The 18,987-nt window shown below is 48.2% G+C and overlaps 2 protein-coding genes across 3 annotated transcripts in view; both read left to right on the top strand.

Moving 5' to 3' along the window:
- LOC123772369 (connectin) overlaps positions 1-18,987 on the top strand; it is an 806,097-nt gene that overhangs the window by 433,080 nt on the left and 354,030 nt on the right. The gene's annotated exons all lie outside the window — the stretch shown is intronic.
- LOC138365640 (uncharacterized protein in mobD 3'region-like) lies at positions 4,195-10,078 on the top strand. Its single transcript, XM_069326124.1, has 3 exons — positions 4,195-4,199; positions 6,712-7,590; positions 9,976-10,078. Exons 1-3 carry the CDS (start codon positions 4,195-4,197, stop codon positions 10,076-10,078), a joined length of 987 nt encoding a protein of 328 aa, XP_069182225.1.

Consider the following 18,987-nt stretch of genomic DNA (forward strand, 5'->3'; position numbering starts at 1 on the left):
CATAAAACAAGTGCCCTACCGTGCGAGTCTCTCATTTATGAGGTTATCATGTCTGAGAAGCCATCACACAAAGTCTTATTACTAAGGAAAGATATCAACATAAAGTTGTTTACGATTGCACACCTGTTGCAGCTCAAGATTGCAATTGTTTATAGGATGGTCGATCACACCATTGCACTTGATGTGGATGATTGAAAGCTGTACATGAACAAATCCACAAGGGCCGTGGCGAGGTTTCGAACCTGCGTCTGAGAGCATCCCAGACGCTGTCTTAATCGTCTGAGCTACGACATGGTCAAAAGAGTTGAAACCAGAAGTTCTATTCTTCATTTTTCTGTGTGTAACGAAGGGCGAAGAGGTAGAACGGCCTATTGACATAGTTCGAGTGCATGGGGGAGTTGTGTAAAACCCTGGTTTGTGTCTCGGAGAGGCTGCAGGATCCAAGTAAGTTCAGTAGAACTGCTGGTTTCAACTCTTTTGACCATGTCGTAGCTCAGTCGATTAAGGCAGCGTCTGGGATGCTCTCAGATGTTGGTTCGAATCCTCGTCACGGCCCTTGTGGATTTGCTTATTGATCCATCACGCTATTGTGATTTCTGTGTGTAAAGCTGTACATGGTTCAAGGAAGCTGCGTCTCGAGTCCACGTGACAGGATGAATAACCCAGCGTTGTTTCACTCACTGAATGAGTCCCGCTGTCCAGTTAACTCACCCCTCATGGGTGAATTACTCGGGTGAAACATGAGAGCCACTGTGTGGTCATTGGTCATCAATAGAGGCGCAGGTGGCCACGTTTGGTACTATTTTTGTATAGATTCCCTAACTGAAGAAAACTTCAGTTAGGGAAGAAGTACCTTCCCATACTTATACCGGAAGGTAAGGATGAAGTATTTACTTAGGATTTACCCCTACCCACCTCCCCTCTCCCCCTTCACCGTAGGTAAGAGAGGGTGGCAGCTGGAATGGCCCCCTCCCCTCATAGCCCTTTCTGGCTCACTTCCATAACTAAAGTGAAATAGTGTAAGAAAACTGGTTCCGGATATTTTCTTTGGAGGGGGAATGAGTTGATGTAGTAGTGAAGTGTTTGTGAGGGCCCGTCCTGTGTTTGTTGGGGGGGGGGGGGGGGTGCCCGTCAGTGTTTGTGAGGGCCCCTCCTGTGTTTGTTGGGGGGGGGGGTGCCCGTCAGTGTTTGTGAGGGCCCGTCCTGTGTTTGTTGGGGGGGGGGGGTGCCCGTCAGTGTTTGTGAGGGCCCCTCCTGTGTTTGTTGGGGGGGGGGTACCCGTCAGTGTTTGTGAGGGCCCGTCCTGTGTTTGTTGGGGGGGGGGGTGCCCGTCAGTGTTTGTGAGGGCCCGTCCTGTGTTTGTTGGGGGGGGGGGGGGGTGCCCGTCAGTGTTTGTGAGGGCCCCTCCTGTGTTTGTTGGGGGGGGGGGGGGGGTGCCCGTCAGTGTTTGTGAGGGCCCGTCCTGTGTTTGTTGGGGGGGGGGGGGGGTGCCCGTCAGTGTTTGTGAGGGCCCCTCCTGTGTTTGTTGGGGGGGGGGTACCCGTCAGTGTTTGTGAGGGCCCGTCCTGTGTTTGTTGGGGGGGGGGGTGCCCGTCAGTGTTTGTGAGGGCCCGTCCTGTGTTTGTTGGGGGGGGGGGTGCCCGTCAGTGTTTGTGAGGGCCCGTCCTGTGTTTGTTGGGGGGGGGGGGTGCCCGTCAGTGTTTGTGAGGGCCCCTCCTGTGTTTGTTGGGGGGGGGGGGGGTGCCCGTCAGTGTTTGTGAGGGCCCGTCCTGTGTTTGTTGGGGGGGGGGGTGCCCGTCAGTGTTTGTGAGGGCCCCTCCTGTGTTTGTTGGGGGGGGGGTGCCCGTCAGTGTTTGTGAGGGCCCCTCCTGTGTTTGTTGGGGGGGGGGGGGTGCCCGTCAGTGTTTGTGAGGGCCCCTCCTGTGTTTGTTGGGGGGGGGGTGCCCGTCAGTGTTTGTGAGGGCCCGTCCTGTGTTTGTTGGGGGGGGGGGTGCCCGTCAGTGTTTGTGAGGGCCCGTCCTGTGTTTGTTGGGGGGGGGGGTGCCCGTCAGTGTTTGTGAGGGCCCGTCCTGTGTTTGTTGGGGGGGGGGTGCCCGTCAGTGTTTGTGAGGGCCCGTCCTGTGTTTGTTGGGGGGGGGTGCCCGTCAGTGTTTGTGAGGGCCCGTCCTGTGTTTGTTGGGGGGGGGGGTGCCTGTCAGTGTTTGGTTTGTGAGAGCTCCTCCAGTGTTTGTGAGAGCTCCTCCAGTGTCTATGAGAGCTCCTCCAGTGTTTGTGAGAGCTCCTTCAGTGTTTGTGAGAGCTCCTCCAGTGTTTGTGAGAGCTCCTCCAGTGTTTGTGAGAGCTCCTCCAGTGTTTGTGAGAGCTCCTTCAGTGTTTGTGAGAGCCCCTCCAGTGTTTGTGAGAGCTCCTTCAGTGTTTGTGAGAGCTCTTCTCAAGATAAAGAACCACCTTAATGTGGTTTTTTTTCGAAGACGTGGTTCCTTCCGCTTAAGAGAGCTGCTCGCTTCCGGTGTGAGGGGTCACGTGTTTGGTTTCGTCTAGTGGGGTCAGATGTGGGGTCTCGACTAGTGGGGGTCAGATGTGGGGTCTCGACTAGTGGGGTCAGATGTGGGGTTTCGACTAGTGGGGGTCAGATGTGGGGTCTCGACTAGTGGGGGTCAGATGTGGGGTCTCGACTAGTGGGGGTCAGATGTGGGGTCTCGACTAGTGGGGGTCAGATGTGGGGTCTCGACTAGTGGGGTCAGATGTGGGGTCTCGACTAGTGGGGGTCAGATGTGGGGTCTCGACTAGTGGGGGTCAGATGTGGGGTCTCGACTAGTGGGGTCAGATGTGGGGTCTCGACTAGTGGGGGTCAGATGTGGGGTCTCGACTAGTGGGGGTCAGATGTGGGGTCTCGACTAGTGGGGTCAGATGTGGGGTCTCGACTAGTGGGGGTCAGATGTGGGGTCTCGACTAGTGGGGGTCAGATGTGGGGTCTCGACTAGTGGGGGTCAGATGTGGGGTCTCGACTAGTGGGGGTCAGATGTGGGGTCTCGACTAGTGGGGGTCAGATGTGGGGTCTCGACTAGTGGGGTCAGATGTGGGGTCTCGACTAGTGGGGGTCAGATGTGGGGTCTCGACTAGTGGGGGTCAGATGTGGGGTCTCGACTAGTGGGGGTCAGATGTGGGGTCTCGACTAGTGGGGGTCAGATGTGGGGTCTCGACTAGTGGGGGTCAGATGTGGGGTCTCGACTAGTGGGGTCAGATGTGGGGTCTCGACTAGTGGGGGTCAGATGTGGGGTCTCGACTAGTGGGGGTCAGATGTGGGGTCTCGACTAGTGGGGGTCAGATGTGGGGTCTCGACTAGTGGGGTCAGATGTGGGGTCTCGACTAGTGGGGTCAGATGTGGGGTCTCGACTAGTGGGGGTCAGATGTGGGGTCTCGACTAGTGGGGGTCAGATGTGGGGTCTCGACTAGTGGGGGTCAGATGTGGGGTCTCGACTAGTGGGGGTCAGATGTGGGGTCTCGACTAGTCGGGTCAGATGTGGGGTCTCGACTAGTGGGGTCAGATGTGGGGTCTCGACTAGTGGGGTCAGATGTGTGAGTTGATAATGTTTTATGAATTGAGATTTGTGCTACATTTTCTAGAGCAATTATGTATTGAAAGACTTAATTAAATTACCTGTAGAGAAAGGTGGGGGTTGGGGAGAGAGAGAGGGGGGGGAGGGGTAGAGAGGAGGGAGGTGAGGGAAGAGGGGAACAGATGTAAAGGGTGGAGAGAGAGAGAGAGGGATGCTGATGATCAATTAAATTACCTGTAGAGAAAGGTGGGGGACGGAGAGAGAGAGAGAGGGGGGGAGGGGTAGAGAGGAGGGAGGTGAGGGAAGAGGGGAACAGATGTAAGGGGTGGAGAGAGAGAGAGAGGGATGCTGATGATTCTCCCGTACGTGTTGATGCAGCATCCTTGGAAGGGAGAAATTGCCCTCACGCTGAAATGGTGATTTAAGTTATGGAGGAAGGTGTCTGGATTGTATTAACCTGTGATATACCAACTCCTGTTTCTAGAGTGATTGTCTTCTCACAGCCCAGCTTGAGGCTTGGCTTTCCCCTGGTGATAGCCTGGCTAAACGAGGCTGTGTGTGTAAGCGGCGTGCATTTAGTCTTGCGAACAGGGGTTTCCAGGTTGGCTGCTAGTGTACTGTGCACTCCGTGCTCATGGCGTGAGCGGTATTGTGAACTTAGGAGGCGTATGCCTTGGGTGTGAGTGAGAGGACTGTGCGCTCATGCCTGTGTCTCTCTAGTGATTACAGTGCATTTATGTGCAGGCGTGGGCGGTGCATAGTGCAATCCTGGTGCATCGGCATCCCTGCTGCACAGGCCCCCCCCCTGCTGCACAGGCACCCCCCTGCTGCACAGGCCCCCCCTGCTGCACAGGCCCCCCCCTGCTGCACAGGCCCCCCCCCCTGCTGCACAGGCACCCCTGCCGCACAGGCCCCCCCCCTGCTGCACAGGCCCCCCCTGCTGCACAGACCCACTGAACGAACAATATCCTGCGATATTCTCCAACAAGTCCATCACATTTCTTATCTACAAGTCCATCAGACGTGAGAAACATTTCAAGACATCCCTCCAAGCTTGGAGTGACGCTTAACGCCATCCCTCGAAGCTCTTGTGAGTGAATATCCATTTGATTAAGATCGACAGGAACCGTCTTAAGCTGGGACCCCCGACCGTGGACCCCATGTGGACCCCACTGCCGGAGCCCCAGGGGTCCGGACCACGTATGGACTGTCAGAAAATTGGTGTGTTTATCTAGTGCCTCTCGGTACAAAGGTCTTCCCCTCAGGTAAACCAGGTTCGAACCCAAGTTGGACTGGTGTTCAATTATTAAGACGCTGGAGGTCAATTGAGACGCGACTCTTTGACGGTGAAGAAGGAACAGCTTGGGCGCTCTCAGGGCCTCTTGTGTTGACGTTGTTCATTGTTGTTCACTGTTGTCCTCACGACCATTGTAGCGTGTTCACCGTCGTCATCACGACCATTGTAGCGTGTTCACCGTCGCCACAAACACAGAGAACATTAAGTGTTTGAACAGTTTTGAAGACAATTACAATAGTCAGGTTAGGTTAGGGTCGCATAGAGATTGAAATAATGTGAGGTAACTCACTATTTTGGGATCATTTATGTCAGTTCTCTACACGTTTGGTACAAGTTCAAAGGGAACGGTTAAGATAGTATGTGTGCTGAATAATTGGGTGTGGACACTACGCTGTTCCCTCCCGTACACTCGGCAGAAAGTGGGGAACTGGTTGTTAAACGATTACCTGGTCGCGTTCTAGGGGGGGGGAAATAGTGGCGCTACAAATGCAGTGGCCTTTATCTCTACATAACCTCTAGATAGATGTAATTACAAGGATGAGCTTCAGCTCCTAAGTTCCCTTGCTTTGGTTACAAGTCATTTTATGCTTGTATCATATTTAACTTAAGTGTGCTTGTTCCAGAGACTTGTTTAACTTGTTCACAACTTGTTCACAACTTGTAAGTTGAACAAAACTTGTGATTATTGTGGCTCTTTTGCATCTATAATATCTCTGGGTTCTCTTGTTCTATTATTTGTTGTGTTGAACATCTTTTATTTGATAACTTGTAGCTTGGTCTTAGGATTTTATATGTCGTGGTCATGGGCCATCACCTCCTCTTTCCTGTCCTCCTTTCCAGAACAGGAAAGGAGGACAGGAGTGTTCTGTCCTGTTGCATGCCTCTATAATTACTTGAGTTTCTGACTTTTTTACAGGTGAGCACGTCAAGTAGGGGCTGCATACTTCAGGGTGGGTCTGGTGTACGTGTACGTGTGCGTGTGTGTGTGTGTGTGTGTGTGTGTGTGTGTGTGTGTGTGTGTGTGTGTTTCACTGTACTGACTTATAAGCTATATTTAGATAATATAAACATACAATTTTTAATTCCGCAGTAGATACTGATTGTAGTGATTGTGTGAGCCACAATCTATATGATGAACACTTGTTATTGTCCTATCTCTCTCTCTCTCTCTCTCTCTCTCTCTCTCTCTCTCTCTTTCTTTCTTATTTATTGTTTTCTCTCTCCCACAGGTGTGTAACGAAAAGGGAAGAATTAACTTACCAGAACCAATAGGTAAGTTAAACTAATCGTGCTTGCTTGTGTGCGCGCGTGCACACACAGCCGCCATTTGTTTCCGCCTCCGCCGGGGATCGAACCCGGAACCTTAGAACTACGAATACCGAGTGCTGTCCACTAAGCCGTCAAGCCCATAGCCGTTGCAGTCTGCCCAGACATTTGCTTAATATAAAATTCATTCTGCATTTTAATAATATTGTTTGGTGTGTCGACGTGGAGCACTGTGATGGTGATGTTACAGTGGGCAGCAGCGTGTTGCTATATTGTGCACACACGCTTACAGTGAAAGGGTTTGATATAATTGACATCAGATTGGGAAGTAGGCGCGTAGGCTGGCTGGCTGGCTGGCTGGCTGGCTGGCTGGCTGGCTGGCTGGCTGGCTTCCTGGCTAGCTGGCTGGCTGGCTTCTTGGCCTGCTGGCTGGCTGGCTGGCTTCTTGGCCTGCTGGCTGGCTGGCTGGCTTCTTGGCCTGCTGGCTGGCTGGCAGGCAGGCAGACACAGGCAGGAAAGCAGACAGAGGCAGGCAGGAAGGCAGGCACAATCGTATGTGTTCACATAAATACTAAGACGAGACAATAGACTAGCCAAAGAAGGTGATGTGGTTGAGGAGGCAAGCCGGGCTCCTCCCTTCCTCCCTTCCTTCGTCTTGACGGAGGGGGAGGACCTGGACCTGAAGGGTGAGGACTCGGAGGACCTGGACCTGAAGGGTGAGGACTCGGAGGACCTGGACCTGAAGGGTGAGGACTCGGAGGACCTGGACCTGAAGGGTGAGGACCTGGAGGACCTGGACCTGAAGGGTGAGGACCTGGACCTGAAGGGTGAGGACTCGGAGGACCTGGACCTGAAGGGTGAGGACTCGGAGGACCTGGACCTGAAGGGTGAGGACTCGGAGGACCTGGACCTGAAGGGTGAGGACTCGGAGGACCTGGACCTGAAGGGTGAGGACCTGGAGGACCTGGACCTGAAGGGTGAGGACCTGGAGGACCTGGACCTGAAGGGTGAGGACCTGGAGGACCTGGACCTGAAGGGTGAGGACTCGGAGGACCTGGACCTGAAGGGTGAGGACTCGGAGGACCTGGACCTGAAGGGTGAGGACCTGGAGGACCTGGACCTGAAGGGTGAGGACCTGGAGGACCTGGACCTGAAGGGTGAGGACCTGGAGGACCTGGACCTGAAGGGTGAGGACCTGGAGGACCTGAACCTGAAGGGTGAGGACCTGGAGGACCTGGACCTGAAGGGTGAGGACCTGGAGGACCTGGACCTGAAGGGTGAGGACCTGGAGGACCTGGACCTGAAGGGTGAGGACCTGGGGGACCTGGACCTGAAGGGTGAGGACCTGGGGGACCTGGACCTGAAGGGTGAGGACCTGGGGGACCTGGACCTGAAGGGTGAGGACCTGGAGGACCTGGACCTGAAGGGTGAGGACCTGGAGGACCTCACATCATTGTTGTATATAAGGTGCCTGACAGCTTAGTGGACAGCGCTTCGAATTCGTAATCCAGAGGTTCCGGGTTCGATCCCCGGTGGAGGCGGAAACAAAAGGGCAAAATGTTTCTTTTACCCTGATGCTCCTGTTACCTAGCAGTAAATAGGTACCTGGGAGTTAGACAGCTGCTACGGGCTGCTTCCTGGGGGTGTGTAACAAAAAGGAGGCCTGGTCGATGAGCGGGCCGCGGGGACTCTAAGCCCCGAAATTATCTTAAGATATAAAATTCTATCCCACTGGGGATATAATTAAGGTTATAAGTATATTAACCTAAGACACAACACGGAGTAACCTTTACTACATCCATCACAAAATACGCCATTGTGCAAGTATTAATTCCGAAAAGACCTGGGTAAATACAGGTTTGGAAAACAGGTTTTCTGTTTTATTATCAAATTACAGGTAACGTAATAGTTACTTCTCCGTAGACACTGACACTCCGTGTCCTCACACACGGGCGCCGTGCCTCGGGGAGTAGATCCCAGAATTAAGGAAATCCATTAAGGATTTCCTTAATGACGATAATGTAGTAGTAGTAATAGAGCCTATGCCCATGCGTTTTCGTTTTCCCCAACGCACGCTCATACCCCAGGGTGTGTTTTCATATTGTCATATCATTTATCAATCTCTCCCTTCAATCATATAATATTTTCCAAAATGGTAATTAAAAGGTACCTTCCTGCTTGATGCCTGGTTGATGGGGTTCTGGGAGTTCTTCTACTCCCCAAGCCCGGCCCGAGGCCAGGCTTGACTTGTGAGAGTTTGGTCCACCAGGCTGTTGCTTGGAGCGGCCCGCAGGCCCTCCTGCCATTTCGCTGGAGGGAATTAAACGATCGTCTTCCGTCATACCCAAATTTCGTTACCTCGGTGACCCGGCACAGACATCGCTAAATGGTCAGTGACTTCAGTCAATCTTCATTTCCTCTGAATAGGTGCGTTTTCTGTTATAGTATATTCCTAGTGTCAATATGAGAAGATTATGGATGACGTCTTAGTACAATAGGCAAGACAAAAAGGCGGCCTTTTAATCCCCCTTGACATCAAGGGTGATTAAAAGGCCGCCTTTTTGTCTTGCCTATTGTACTAAGACGTCATCCATAATCTTCTCATAATAAGCCCGTTGTCCTTCATGATGAAAATCCATTTCAAACAGCGGAAATCGCGCCACTGCCCTCAGGAGGTAATAAAGCAGACTCTAAAACTTATAGATTGGTAGTATTAACATGGCATATCATAGTAGGTCCTTAGACCTACTGAATACCAGCGAGAGACCTCTCTGGTCTCTACCTGTGAGAGACCTCTCTGGTCTCTACCAGTGAGAGACCTCTCTGGTGTCTACCAGTGAGAGACCTCTCTGGTCTCTACCAGTGAGAGACCTCTCTGGTCTCTACTTGTGAGAGACCTCTCTGGTCTCTTCCAGTGAGAGACCTCTCTGGTCTCTACCAGTGAGAGACCTCTCTGGTCTCTACCTGTGAGAGACCTCTCTGGTCTCTACCTGTGAGAGACCTCTCTGGTCTCTACCACTGAGAGACCTCACTGGTCTCTTAAAAACATCATAGTAACAGATCTTTAATTTGTAACAACATTAGGGGCTATGCACTGGAATCGAACTCCCATCCCTGGACCCTTAACATGTTTAGGGATGATACACGCTTGTTTGCCCCTCAGGGCACAGTAATACAATGACTGGTATAAAGAGAACATTCAGTAATTGCTGTTAATACTTCAAAAAGAGAATATTCATTACAGATAATTTCCATTGATATTAAGACTCCTTAATTGTTCCCCAGAGTCGTTATTACGTGTTCACTCGTTAGCGATAATCCAGGCCGTTCTCCTGATTTGACGATACGTAAAAAATGCAACTGTTTGACTTAACCAGAAATGTATGAACCCAAGCAACCCACCTAATCTAACTTAAACCTAACCTAATTTAACCTAACCTAACCTATTGAGGTCGCAACCTGTCTTCAGCGGGGAATCATGGGAAGGAATCGATAACGACTACATAATTAGTGCTGCTATCTACTCCTTTTCCATGGTTAGGTTAGGTTAAGGTTAATCTAGGTTAAACTTTGGTTACGTTAGGTTTCATTACGTTTGGTTATATTAATACAATGTATTATTGACGATAATGTGAAATATGGAAATTTAATATTATCTCAGAGTACCCAAGAATTCCATTTACAGAAAACCAAATTCTTCAAAGAAAACATTTTCAGCTTACACTTTTTATATTTTAAACCAACAATTTATAATACAATAAAGCTATAACTTGAAAATAATCTCTGTTTAGGACAAAGGTTCACTTGCCAGTTTACATGTAGACTATTACTGAAATTATAATATGCTTTCAGACATCACAAATGTCTAGATAACTATCCAAGTGGGTTTACGGTGGGTGTGGTTTCTCATGATAATGAATTTGGTCTGAGGACGGGCTCCGAGGCCGATACATAGAAACGTCAATATTGCAGTGCTTTAATTTTTCAAAATACGTCGTGTTTATAACGGCTGGGTCGAGACCGTGCAAAACGCGACGCATTAGGACAGGATACACGCTAAACAAGATTTTTAAGGCAACCGTTAAATCAGCTTGGCAGGTTTTGTGTATTCAGCTTGGAATTAGAGCTTTCCTCTTCTCATAACTCATTTAAGCCTCTTACTAGCTTTCCCTGGAACTCGATTTTTGAAATAGTTTAGTTTCTATGTAGTTTTAGTTTGCATATAGTTTGTAGGAGTGCTAAATACAGTCTCATACTGATCTTTTAAGTATTTCACTAATTTCTATGTCGACCTCTGTGTATGATTCTTCACTTGTTAGTAAAAGTCCAATACTTATACTAACAAGTTTGTTAGTATAAGTATTATATACAAACAAGTTATACTAACGAGTTTTTTGTTTTTATTTTGATTTCATATATGGGAAGAAATATTTTGAATTGTTCTTCATTTCTTGTCTTAAACATGGGCGTGACTCCTTAATTTCTTGTGTAGTGTCGTCTGCAGTTTCTAAGTTGGTCCTCGTGTCAACCTTCCGCCAGGGAACACACACTTGAAGCAGACTTGGCCTCGACAGTCAATTATTATATCCCTTGAGCACATTGAGTGAGTTACCACACTGAGAGGCGGACCCTTGTTGACTCCTCCAGAAGAGAGTGAGAGCTGGACGAAGAGGGGCAAGAGTAGTGGACACACTGATGGGCGTCTCAGACTAGTGTGACATACTGATGGGCGTCTCAGACTAGTGTGACATACTGATGGGCGTCTCAGACCAGCAGCGTGTAGAACAAGCAACTCTTGATGTCTGGGTCACTTGTAAGGTGCCGGGTGAGGAGGGAGTGTGGGACTAAGATAGTGTGTGAGGGGACGGGGGGTGTAGAGGGAGGGGGTGTAGAGGGAGGGGAATATAGGGGGAGACGAGAGGGGGGGGTGACAGTAGTCTTGGACTGGTTGCCTCTCCTGGCTTATCTAAATTGCAGGATCCAGAGCAGCAGCATCCATACATCTCCTCCTTTATGGTGAGATGTTTCAGTGATTCCTCTGGTGGAGGGAAGGGGGGGGCAGTGGAGGGGGAGGGGAGAGGTTGAGGGAGGGAGGGGAGGTCACTGATGGTGAAGGGAAGATAGATAGAGAGGAGAGACTCTTTCTAACAAAGTTTCAGAAATGTTTGTTCAAGTTAAACATTTAGTGTAGCCCACTACGCCACACCCACGCCGCCACAGGAGAACACACCTGCACCCAACACAAGACTCCACACCTGCACCCACCACAAGGTTCCACACCTGCACCCACCACACCTACACCACAACAGCTACCCGCCCTCCCTCCAGGGTCTTGTGAATATGATTCGGTGCTGTCACGTGACCCAACAAGCATTCAGTCTCTCCTGTAATTGCCTCCATAGATTACAACATGTCGTCAGTGTTATAATTGACCAATCACTGCTAACTATCCAGGCGGAAGTTGTTACGCTCCATTAATCCAAATGTTATCTCTTATCGGCGATTTGGATGTTGTTATCTCGAAATGATGAGATAACAGTGCTATCTCTGAACGCTGATAGGGGGGTGTCAAAGCTGGTCAATAACTGTAATGGGTCAATTCTGACCAATGACTTTGATCCTGGTACTTTTGACCATTGACTATAGTGGTCTTTACTCTAATCAGCGGTTTTAATAGTGCCACTTTTGACCATTGATTTGAATGTTGTAATTTTCGACCATGGATTCTAATCGTGTCACCTTTGACCGTAGATTTTCAGGGTGTCACCTTTGACCACTGATTTTTAATGGTGCAATTGTGTGAGTGGGTTTTTTTCTTCTGGTGGCGGGTTCGAGGTCGGGTTCGACAATAGACAGTGTCAGGACGAAAGGTCGACATCCCCACACGCAGATAAATTTGTGTTTTATCCATGGATCGTGTCGACCCCTCCACCCACCACACCCACCACGCCCACACACCCCTACCCACACCCCCACACACCCTACTCACCCCGGCGTCGTCCCACACTTTTGTTCCCAGCTTTTGTTAAGCAAATAAGTCTGAAAGATGTCGACATAGATTGTGAGTACATGGGGGATGTCGACATAGATTGTGAGTACATGGGGGATGTCGACATAGATTGTGAGTACATGGGGGATGTCGACATAGATTGTGAGTACATGGGAGATGTCGACATAGATTGTGAGTACATGGGAGATGTCGACATAAACTGTGTGTGTACATGTCCACGACGCACACACTGCTGGAGAAACAGTTGTGCCATAAAAGCTTGACCACTGCACCGCTAACACCTTTGTTTAGGAGGCCTAGTTAGCTGTACCTGTTTAGATAGACCATTTAGCTCCGTTAAGATGGACCAGATGGCTATGACCATTGGCGTCTTCCTACTGGACCACAGACACCTCTGTATAGAGGACACAGACCAGACATCTGGACACACCTGTACACAGGACACATCCCTCGGACACACCTGTACACACGTGTTAATCCCCCGTCCAATCCCTACTCCGTCGCTATTAGAGTAATTGAGGATTAAAACAAGTACTTTGCCATTTAGATTAAGCGACGCTGAGTTTTGTATACAAATATTTGAATTAGTGGAATAAATGCTCCTGCGTTTACATTAATTAATTGATTAATTAATTGAATAATTAACTATCGGGCTTTATGGTTTCAACACAAAGTGCCGCTCGTGGTGCCAGACACGGCCCTTGGCACAGCTGCTAGGACCACGCTAGGAAGCTGGCACTTGAACCTCGAGGCTCGAGTCACAGTGCCACGACTCCAGGCTGTAGAGTGGCCCTGTTATATTTGCTCCTGCGGTCACCCATCCGAGCACTAGCTAGAATCATGGAGTGCCGATCGAAGAGCCACAGCAAACTTAGGCGGAATGATTGTCTTGTCGTGGCTGGCGTTTCTTCAGAGAGAAACTGTCTGCTGGAGTAGTTGTCTGCTGTCCGTCTGCCGTCCTTCTGCGGCAGTAGTTGACCCACCTGGTCTTGAACATACAGTTCTACAAGACAGAGAGCGAGCAGTCTTATCGTGCGAAGTCTGACGCTTTATCGGTAAAAGCTTGGTACCTGCTTGATGGGGTTCTGGGAGTTCTTCTACTCCCCAAGCCCGGCCCGAGGCCAGGCTTGACTTGGGAGAGTTTGGTCCACCAGGCTGTAGCTTGGAGCGGCCCGCAGGCCCACATACCCACCACAGCCCGGTTGGTACGGCACTTCTTGAAGAAAACTATCTAGTTTTCTCTTGAAAATATCCATTTTACTGTTCGGTAAACAGAGGATACAGTCCAGGATTAACGCCCAGTAAATCCTCCTCGGCCAGGATACGAACCCTGGATAAAGCGCGTGCGAAACGCCAGGCGAGTGTCTTACCACTTCACCACGGGGGATTGCGAATCAGTGAAAGCGATAACGTCCGTGAACATTGAAAGCAATGTCTGTTGTTCAACGGCTGTATTTACCTAGTTGTATTCACCTAGTTGTGCTTGCGGAGGTTGAGCTCTGGTCTTTCGGCCCGCCTCTCAACTGTCAATCAATTAACTGTTACTAACTAATATTATTTTTCCACACACACACGCACACACGCACACACACACACACACACACACACACACACACACACACACACACACACACACACACACACACACACACACACACACACACCCAGGAAGCAGCCCGTAACAGCTGCCTAACTCCCAGGTACCTATTTACTGCTAGGTAACAGGGACATCAGAGTGGAAGAAACTCTGCCCATTTTTGTTTCTGCCATGACCGGGGATCGAACCCGGACCCCTAGGATTACGAGTCCAGAGCACGGTCCACTCAGCTATCAGGCCCCAGGTCACTGAACGACTGTGATAACAAAAAAGCGAAAACGATATCGGTTGAGCGATAACCAAGGCTGCTTAGCCCTTGTATATAACGTCACGTGACCACCTTGGAGGGGGGGGGGGGAGAGGGTTCCAATGATGCTGTGTTTACATTGTCATGTAAATATTATGGGTAATCGAGTCCTCTCGTTGCACGGTGTCACAAGGATCGAACTCGGTACAGCATTTCCGTTATTCTAAACGCTATAGAACCTCCGATAATGTTCATTGTGCACACCAAGCGCCGTAGACAAAATTCGAACACAGCGTCGTAGACATAAATTCGAACACAGCGTCCTGGACATAAATTCGAACACAGCGTCCTGGACATAAATTCGAACACAGCGTCGTAGACATAAACTCGAACACAGCGTCGTAGACATAAATTCGAACACTGCGTCCTAGACATAAATTCGAACACTGCGTCCTAGACATAAATTCGAACACTGCGTCGTTTGACCCCACCAGCCGTGACGTCAATACTAACGAAGACACACAACCACGGGGCCCTGAACTAAGCCAGACAAGCTCCGGATTATATAAATAATTTGTTAAACAAATGATCGAGATTAACTCAAGGAACAATTTAGACTTTGATTTTCCGCCAAGCTAAATTGAACTGATTTTACGATGACTGACAAACGCGTCATAATTATAGGGACAAACAGACGCTTTTAATAATTTGTTGCTGGTTAGTGTGTTCTGAAGACCAGTTTCATTATTTTGTTCAGAAAATTAGCTAAATCACTTTTGATTTAACTGCTGGGTGAACAGGAGGGCATCAGGGTGGAAAAATTTGTTCATTTGCACTGTCCATTTGTTTCCTAGGATTACGAATACCGAGCGCTGAATACTCAGCCACCAGGCCCCCTGTGTGTGTGTGTGTGTGTGTGTGTGTGTGTGTGTGTGTGTGTGTGTGTGTGTGTGTGTGTGTGTGTGTGTGTGTGCGCGTGTGTGTGCGTGCGTGTGTGCATCAATAACAATAAATTAAAGTGAATAATTTAGATAATTTGAAGGTAAATACACAAATTCAAATGACTTTCAAATTATCTTTAGTGTTAGAAAGGTAATAAATTTTCTGCTTAAAAAGAACACAACAACCAATAAATTAATGAATAAAGTGCTTTTAAACTTTTTATAAGAAAACAAAAATCATGAAAATAATATTTTCAAAGTTCTGTTTTATTTTGCATTAGTTTTTTTATTATTATTATTATGTGCATTGTGCTTGAAGAAGTTGACCTTCACTTCTTGTAAAATGCGATTGAATAAACAAACAGATCAATATCAACATTCCTCCAACATACACCCAATTGCAACAATTTATATGCGAGCATTTAAACCCCATTGAAACAGCAACACAGAATTGTGACAGCACGTTGAAAAACATCTTGATCGGTTGCAATCTTCGATTCGGACTGACTTTAACATTCCTAACTAAATATTGAGAAAGAATAAAACCGTGATTGGATGGTTGTGTGTGTAAGCGTGTTTTCCAATATTGTTAAATGGTTTGCTTTTCCAAGTCGGAACTCTGAGGGGAATGCGCACAGGTCTCGGAGCTGTTGAGACGGTACGCAGCGTTTTGGGCGTCTCTGGGCCAGCCCGTCCTCCAGACAATGACCCAGAAGTCCATTCCATCCACCCGCCAAACCCCAGCTGTTTATGAATGAAAAACGGTTTACACACGACTCATAACTGATGACGTTCGAACACTTCCGGAACAAGTGCTTCATTGACGACTTGTGTTCGAACCACAACGCTGTAAATGCTTCACCCACGTACTACAAGTACAAATAATCGCCAACAGAACCTAAACACCTAACCTATGCCTATTTATGCACAATATGCTAATATATTATAATATTAATTTATTTTTGAGAAAATTCCCGTTTTGAATGAACAGCATGTAAAAATTTATGAATGCGTCTGTGTGGTCGACCGCTGGATGGAATGGACTTGAATCGAGAACGGGTTGCTCTGGGCTAAGCGTATGGTACGCCTTCGTACCATACGAGTAGAATATCTTTGCACAATAACAGCCCAATTTAAAGCTGGATAAATTGCTGACCTGGAGAGCGTGTAGGGATTTTCTATTCTCGAAATCTACTCACAGACGGATGAATTAATGGGACCACGTAATCCTTGGAGCGCTGGAGAGAGAGAGAGAAATAATAGTTTGTATCTGGAAAATTTTAGTGAGTTGATAAACACCTCTAAAAGATATCTGATCAACCGGGCTGTGATTTATTCGCTAGACTAACAGCCTGGTTAACCAGACAACCAACCACAAGGTCTGGTCAGAGACTGGGCCGTAGGGCATTGATCCTCGAAAATCCACTTCAGGGTAACCTCATGGTAACTTCTCATGACAGGTTTGGCATGACGGTATGACAGGTTTGGTCATGTCATCTGACCAAACCTGTCATTCCTTAAAAACTCCCTCACCAATCTTGTACTACTTCCGATTGACCAATCCAGTTCGATTCTGTTGAAAAATCCCGGCCTCTGCTGTTGCTATCCAATCGTCGACATCTCCTGACGCCTGGAGGTCATCCTCGACATCTGCTGACTCAGCAGGTCCTCCTCAGGTCAAGCTTGAGGCGCTGGAGTGGGAAGTTGGCAGATAAGGCAGTGAAGTGGATTTAGCCTTTTACAGCACACTATCTCGACCCCCGGGAGGAGGAGGAACACACAGAGAGAGAGAGAGAGAGAGAGAGAGAGAGAGAGAGAGAGAGAGAGAGAGAGAGAGAGAGAGAGAGAGAGAGGTAAAGAGAGAGAGAGAGAGAGAGGTAAAGAGAGAGAGAGAGAGAGAGGTAAAGAGAGAGAGAGAGAGAGGTAAAGAGAGAGAGAGAGAGAGAGAGAGAGGTAAAGAGAGAGAGAGAGAGAGAGAGAGAGAGGTAAAGAGAGAGAGAGAGAGAGAGGTAAAGAGAGAGAGAGAGAGAGAGGTAAAGAGAGAGAGAGAGGTAAAGAGAGAGAGAGAGAGAGAGAGAGAGAGAGAGAGAGAGAGAGAGAGAGAGAGAGAGAGAGAGAGAGAGAGAGGTAAAGAGAGAGAGAGAGAGAGAGAGAGAGAGAGAGAGAGAGAGAGAGAGAGAGAGAGGTAAAGAGAGAGAGAGAGAGAGAGGTAAAGAGAGAGAGAGAGAGAGGTAAAGAGAGAGAGAGGTAAAGAGAGAGAGAGAGAGAGAGGTAAAGAGAGAGAGAGAGAGAGGTAAAGAGAGAGAGAGAGAGAGGTAAAGAGAGAGAGAGAGAGAGGTAAAGAGAGAGAGAGAGAGAGAGGTAAAGAGAGAGAGAGAGAGAGAGGTAAAGAGAGAGAGAGAGAGGTAAAGAGAGAGAGAGAGAGGTAAAGAGAGAGAGAGAGAGAGAGGTAAAGAGAGAGAGAGAGAGAGAGGTAAAGAGAGAGAGAGAGAGAGAGGTAAAGAGAGAGAGAGAGAGAGAGGTAAAGAGAGAGAGAGAGAGAGAGGTAAAGAGAGAGAGAGAGAGAGGTAAAGAGAGAGAGAGAGGTAAAGAGAGAGAGAGAGAGAGGTAAAGAGAGAGAGAGAGGTAAAGAGAGAGAGAGAGGTAAAGAGAGAGAGAGAGAGAGAGAGAGAGAGAGAGAGAGAGAGAGAGAGAGAGAGAGAGAGAGAGAGAGAGAGGTAAAGAGAGAGAGAGAGAGGTAAAGAGAGAGAGAGAGAGGTAAAGAGAGAGAGAGAGAGAGGTAAAGAGAGAGAGAGAGAGAGAGAGAGAGAGGTAAAGAGAGAGAGAGAGAGAGAGAGAGAGAGAGAGAGAGAGAGAGAGAGAGAGAGAGAGAGAGAGAGAGAGAGAGGAAAGCGAGATTAAACGAACCACAACGTTCAAATCACTTACAAACTGGTGCGTTAATAACATGAAAATATGCGAGTATGTCTGCTGTGATATATCTATCCTCATTATCCCTATTTGGAACTTTCACCTATCTCCTGTTGTTACCGGGGATCAACGTCCCCGCGGCCCGGTCTCTGACCAAGCTTCCTGGTGAGTGGTCTGGTCAACCAGGCTGTTGGACGTAGCAGCTTGCACTAGTCTGACGTGTGAATCAAAAAATATATATTTTTGTCCGTGGATATGCTGACGGCGATGCATTTTGCGTCTTGACGCAAGCATTATTGCTTCACTCGTAATGAACGTGAAGCTTTTGATTGTAATAAAATAAATTCCATTACCATGATTGGATTGCGTGTTGTATTTGCTGTGTTTTAGCTGTTTTTTGTTCCTCACAAAAAAAATGAGTTTAAATGTTCTTGCTCTTGATGGGAAGGTTAGTTGGGGCTTATTGTTGCTTGCCCCTGTCTTTGTTTGTTATTGTCTTCATTGTTTTCATTGTTTGTTTGTATGTAATTCCTTTTGTTATTAGTCACGTGATCACGTTCTAAATTTCTAATATACATTTTGATTTAGCTATTTGCTCTTAGTTTCTAAATCTAATTTATTTGTGAGTATTTATGATAATTCTGGGAGCATGTACTCACATATTTGTGCCTCTGGGTCAAGCTTCAGCTCTTGGACCTCGCCTCGTCACCCTCCCTAGGCACATTGTCTCTATTGTGACCCGCGGTCCAATTTTTTACGGTGACCCGCGGTCCAGTTCTCTACTGTGACCCGCGGTCCAGTTCTCTACTGTGACCCCGCGGTCCAGTTCTCTGACCTGACGTAGTTGCAAATTTGTGTATCTTTTCAAGTTTCCTTTTGTGGTCCTTGAAACGAGAACTCCACGTTAGCGATGCATAATCAAAGATCTTGTCTCACGTAGGTGTATTTTCAATGACTCTTTATTGAGGTTTCTGAAGGATGTTTTGATGATCCTCCAGTATCTCTCAGTGATGGTTTACTTTGGTATTCGCTCTCTTGGTCTCCGTTCCCATTACATTACCTTGCAATTGCTGGTATTCAAATCTAGTAGCCATTTAGCAGTTAACTCTGCAACTGGTCTATAATAAGCCTTGTCTTACTCTCGCCCTTCTCATTCGTA

This window comes from Procambarus clarkii, chromosome 17 (assembly GCF_040958095.1).
Source record: "Procambarus clarkii isolate CNS0578487 chromosome 17, FALCON_Pclarkii_2.0, whole genome shotgun sequence".
Lineage (NCBI taxonomy): Eukaryota > Metazoa > Arthropoda > Malacostraca > Decapoda > Cambaridae > Procambarus > Procambarus clarkii.